Consider the following 5,756-nt stretch of genomic DNA (forward strand, 5'->3'; position numbering starts at 1 on the left):
CTGGCAGGGAAAAGCATGACCTGGTGGCCAGTGAGTCAAGCATTTTATAGGTTTCTGGTTGCCTGATCAGTTCAGAAGCTCCTCTGGTATGAATTCAAGCGTGTTATGTGAACTGTCACACTGACTGAAAGCTAGTATAAAAGTAGCAAGACAAATCTGGAGCTGCTATTTCTAATCCTTAAAACGTAAGACAGGCAGAGGCAAAATGTTGCAGTTCTGTGGTTCAAAGTAAATGCTGAGAGGATTATGATTTTGACTCTTATCCATATTTAGGTGGGTGCTTCTCTGTTTGCAAGTAATATTGGCAGTGGACATTTCATCGGCCTTGCAGGGTCAGGAGCTGCAGCAGGAATCGGGGCTATTGCATATGAATGGAATGTAAGATATTGTATATAATCTCTTGGTACAGATACATGTATAACCAATTTTGGTATTAAGTATTACGCATTGTCAATATTTGGTATTTGACAGGGTATGCTGATGGTGCTGCTACTTGGATGGCTCTTCCTGCCCATTTATATTGCCTCTGGTGTGAGTTGTTGAATTGTATAAGATATGAGATATCATACAGATACACATATGCACATGCAGGTCATCATCTTGGGTGTCTTTCTTCTCCAGGTGACGACAATGCCAGAATATTTGCAGAGGAGATTTGGTGGGAGAAGAACACAGCTATTTATAGCCACCTTGTCTTTATTTATTTACATCTTCACAAAGATATCGGTATGACAAAAAAAATGTTTTCCATGCTGTGAGTATTTTTGTGCATGCATATGTGCATGTTCTTGAAGCTGGTTAGTATAGAACAAAACCCCTCTGTAACACAATATTTGTGTTTGTATTTTCTCTCTTGTATCTATTTTGCTGGCCAGGTGGACATGTATGCTGGTGCTTTATTTATTCAGCTAGCCTTACAATGGAACATCTACCTGGCTGTGGTGCTGCTGCTGTCAGTCACTGCTCTCTACACTGTAGCAGGTGACCTTCCTCCTTGCTCTAACACTTAAAAATCTCTTGCTCATGTGGGTACTGAATACTGTGTCACTGGCTGGCAGAGTACAGAGTGTGTTGTGTGTTGTGTCCCAGGTGGTCTGGCTGCAGTTATCTACACAGATGCTGCTCAAACTGTTATCATGATGGCAGGAGCTCTCACTCTTATGGGCTTCAGTAAGTCAAATCTGACACTTATACTGATGACACCCACCCCTGCCCATCCCTCTACATTGCAGTATGTCTAACCCTTCTGTCCCCATGTTGAGGCTTTGCTGAGGTAGGAGGCTGGAATGCTCTGATGGAGGGTTACGCCAACGCCATACCCTCAATCCGTGTGCCAAACTCCACTTGTGGCATCCCTCGAGATGATGCCTTCCACATATTCAGAGACCCAGTGAACTCTGATCTACCATGGCCCGGGGTGCTCATCGGCATGTCCATCCCCTCCATGTGGTACTGGTGCTCTGATCAGGTAAGAATAATAAATAAAACCTTATTTGTTTAGCACTTTTCAAACAAATAAGAGAAAAGCCTTTATAATTCAGGTGTAATGTAGAGACTAAAGGAATAGTAAAAAAATCATACATTACATATCAATATAAAAAGTACTGCTAAACCCCAGACAGCAGAGGGCACAATAGCGGTAATTTCATTGTTTTAAGTTGCAGCAACTGCATAGTCATCTAATTTGTTGGCACCTTGATATCTGCCATGATTCTGCATAATAGCAAACTATGTGTTTTTGTTTCCATTCAGATGCATGCCACTGTAAGCAGGCCCCTATTAAAATTTAATTAATGCTGTAAATTATAATTACTTATTAACAAACAGTCCATGGGGGTTAACTGAGTGTTAAGTGAGTGGTTATGGTTCTCTGCAGGTGATTGTGCAGCGCTCGCTGGCTGCCAAAAACCTGACACATGCAAAAGGTGGTTCCCTGCTCGCTGCATATCTCAAGATTCTGCCATTCTTTGCCATTATGTTGCCTGGCATGATCAGCAGGATACTTTATACAGGTGGGAAATGCAACTGTAAAAATGTGCTTGATTTACACTTATTATGCATCTATATATGACTCTAGATAATATTGAATTCATGCAATGTTGTGAGTTTTTATATTTCAAGTGATGCTATTAAGAAAAATATACTGGATGACCAATTGTGGATATTTGAGTTTGAATGTTGCTATGTCTGTTAATGATGTGTGTAGATGATGTGGCGTGTGCAGATCCTGAGTTGTGCAAACAGATCTGTGGCAATGCAGTAGGTTGTTCAGATACTGCCTACGCCAGACTGGTTATGGAGCTGCTGCCTGCAGGTGAGATGTTCTCCCTTACACTAACACTTCCTGCTGTACACTATATAAACATACCAGAAACAGGATCATGTCTAGATGGTAACCCTACAATTGCTAAACTCTTGCAGGATTGGGTTGGTTGGCAAGTTAGATCCTAACTTGCAGAAAATAGTTGTTACCTGGATTTAGCTCCAGTTCTATGAGTATATGCGTAGCCCTATAACAGGCTTCACTATTTGTTTACCCTACGAGGCTCTGCCTTAGCACTGATGCCTGGTCAAATGCAGACCGAAGTAGGGCATCTTCTGGCTTGGTTGCAGGGGACTCTTGTTGGGGAAGGCTCTTATCTCCCACCTTGGCCCGCTGTCCACAGTCCATGAAGCAAAAACACCTTAATAGACTGCAGGCTAGTTGGTCTGGAAAACTGCTCTGCTGTCATTGTGTTTTCATCGCATGCTGTCATTGTGTTTTCATCACATCATAACAGTGATTTGATAGATGATGTTGTCCTGCCGATTAGTGCTGATAGAAACAAGAGTATTTTGAAGTGGTTTGCGGTATATATCTGGCATTGCTAATGTGTGCAGAGTCAAGGACTACTGTGCTGAATCAAGTGTGCATGTGCATCTACAATTACCATCTAAACAGACACAGACTCTCTTACTCCTATCTGTGTTTTTTTTCCTCTCAGGACTGCGAGGTCTGATGATGGCAGTGATGATTGCTGCCCTCATGTCTTCTTTGACCTCCATCTTTAACAGCGCCAGTACCATTTTCACTATGGACTTATGGAAGACTTTCCGAACCAGTTCATCTGAGTGGGAGCTTATGCTTGTGGGCAGGCACGTGCACAAATATATACCATATACTCTACACTGGTTTAAGCATTTGTAAAAAAACAAAACAATTTTTTTAAAAGCCTCTCTATAGAGGACCACCCTCCTATCTGCTTTTTCCACTTAGGGCTTAAGCGAACAGTTGAAACCTTCTGAAGAATATTTTATCCCCAGTTGGACCATCTAGACCTACATTTAAAAAGTAACCACAGATGGCATTGTAGTGCACTTTGGATGAAATCATCCACTAACTTACATGTTAAATTATTATATTTTTCTCTCATGCTTACCCAAGCCGTGACCCATCAGTCCACATATTTCAGAGTGATGACTTTTCCATGTGTTCTTTTCTATCCTTCACACACACTGCTTTAAAACCAAAAAGTACAAATCTGTTCACTTACTCATCTCAAAATCTGTAGTTTCCTTATGTCATGTCTTCATAACCGAATTGCTTCATTCTCATTCAAAACAAACAGGGTGTTTGTGCTCGTGCTGGTTGTAGTGTCTGTGCTGTGGATTCCTGTCGTCCAGGCCAGTCAGGGTGGGCAGCTCTTTATCTACATCCAGTCCATCAGCACCTACCTACAGCCCCCTGTCTCCATCATCTTCCTCATGGGCTGCTTCTGGAAGAGGACTAATGAGAAGGTGACTTGTGTAACTTCATAGTCTGTCTGATTGAACCACTCAGACTGACCACAGAGATTTATAATAATTGAAAGAAGTGACAGCAAAAGAAAGAGATCCTGCACAGTGCCAGTGTTGGGGCTAATTTGTCTTATTCTAAACAGAGGCAGATAGAATCAAGTGTAACTGAATGCATCTCTGTGTGTTTGTCTTTGTGTCTCCACCACAGGGTGCATTCTGGGGCCTGGCTGTTGGCCTGTTGGTGGGCTGCATCCGCATGTTGCTGGACTTCATCTACCCAGCACCCCTGTGCTACGAAGAGGATGAAAGGCCTGCAGTGTTGAAATACGTCCATTACCTCTACTTCTCCATCTTGCTGTCCGTCATCACCCTGATTGTGGTGGTTGTAGTGAGCCTGGCCACAGAGGAACCCAAACCGGAGCAGGTGAATCCACTTTTATCAGATCTATAATTAAGTTGTCTGGTTATTTTCTTTATTGTTTAATTTTATTTTCACTCATATTGAACATTAGAAGAACATAAAGACTTGTGCTTGGGACATAAATTCAAAGGTAGAACATAAAATAGGTTAATATGTTAAACAAACCAATATGTCAAGAGTCAGAGTTTCTTACCTCATTCCATTGTGTACATCCATAAGGGAACTTTTTTTTTTTTTTTACTTTTGAATTGCCATGGTGTAATAACACTATTGCTATTGTCATTCTTTGCAATCTTCTTATAACATCGCTCTACAGCACCACCAGGTGTCAATAATGTGACCAAACTGTTCATAATTGGTCCTTTAGAAATCTACTTCTGCCTATTCTTGTTTCTGACCATTTTAAATCTGTACAGCAAACTAATATCAGGTACCTTGAAGAATTACTGACACCTGGTGGTGCTGTAGAGAGATGTTATAAGAAGATAATAGCAATAGTGTTATTATACCATGGCAATTCAAAAGTGTATATATATATATACACACACACACCTGTGTAAGTTTTTGGCATGTCTTTTTTTTTGTGTGGAATAGATTAGTCGTCTCACCTGGTTTACAAGGTTTGACCCAGTGGAGCCGAAAGAGGAACTGTTCACAGTGGACGGGAGCATTAGGACCTCAGAGGTGGTGACCAGTCAGATTCATGAGATGGGAATTGCAGGAACAGAAGAAGAGGGCAGCAATGGAAACGCATGTCCCCACAGGAAAGGTGGGTCTCAATGTTGTTTGTCACAAAACTTTTCCATTTGACCATTTGTCAGTCATGCTGGGTGAACACACCCACTCAGCTATTCTGTGTTTTTCCTTTCCCCTCCTGAACTCTCTAGACTCTACATCCTCTGTAGAGTCCAGTGTGCAGAGCCAGTCCAGGCTGATGTCTGCCCTCTACTGGCTGTGTGGGATGGAGAGACGGAAGGAGGGAGAGAATAATCTTGTGACACCTCATGTACCTGAGGAGACTATCTGCTCTCTGAAAGAAAAGCCACGTCTAAGAATCTTTGTCAATGTAAACCTCATCATTTGCCTCACTGTAACTGTCTTTATCATTGGCTTCTGGGCTTGACAGGCAGGGTATGACATTCTTAATGGATACATGGGGTTTGGGTTGTGTAAAAGGTCTTTTAGATTTTGTAGATTTTAATGTTTGTATGAAGAGAAATTTAAGTTTCTTCTTGTTTCTGACTTAAAACTGACACAGTAAAAGGAGTTATGTCCACAGGGTGACATTCCTTCCCTCAAATCACACAGTTCCTTGCCGTGTTTTATTTGTAAAAGGAATCTTTTTTTCCCAGTATGCTTTTTACAGCTTTCAGGTGTGGAATTACGTCCTTTGCAGGGTTTTTTTTGTAAATGTATTTGCCTTGAAACAATGGTAATGTCATTGTATGTTAAAAGCAGCCTAACTGAAAAACATCCATACATAATGACATTTTACATGTTTAAGTTTTAAATTTGTATGAACAACAAAAAAACTTGTTTGAAGAAGCTGACAACACAG

At 41.2% G+C, this 5,756-nt stretch overlaps 1 protein-coding gene across 1 annotated transcript; it reads left to right on the top strand.

Moving 5' to 3' along the window:
- On the top strand, window positions 1-5,321 carry slc5a11 (solute carrier family 5 member 11). Its single transcript, XM_053337635.1, has 14 exons — window positions 1-30; window positions 274-378; window positions 472-531; window positions 622-726; window positions 876-981; window positions 1,090-1,170; window positions 1,263-1,468; window positions 1,877-2,012; window positions 2,207-2,314; window positions 2,985-3,135; window positions 3,609-3,777; window positions 3,986-4,201; window positions 4,793-4,967; window positions 5,086-5,321. The coding sequence occupies exons 1-14, from the start codon at window positions 16-18 to the stop codon at window positions 5,319-5,321; spliced, it is 1,869 nt and encodes a 622-aa protein (XP_053193610.1). The 5' UTR covers window positions 1-15.
- Window positions 5,322-5,756: the final 435 nt, after the last annotated feature.

The sequence above is a fragment of the Scomber japonicus genome, chromosome 18 (assembly GCF_027409825.1).
Source record: "Scomber japonicus isolate fScoJap1 chromosome 18, fScoJap1.pri, whole genome shotgun sequence".
In the NCBI taxonomy this organism is placed as follows: domain Eukaryota; kingdom Metazoa; phylum Chordata; class Actinopteri; order Scombriformes; family Scombridae; genus Scomber; species Scomber japonicus.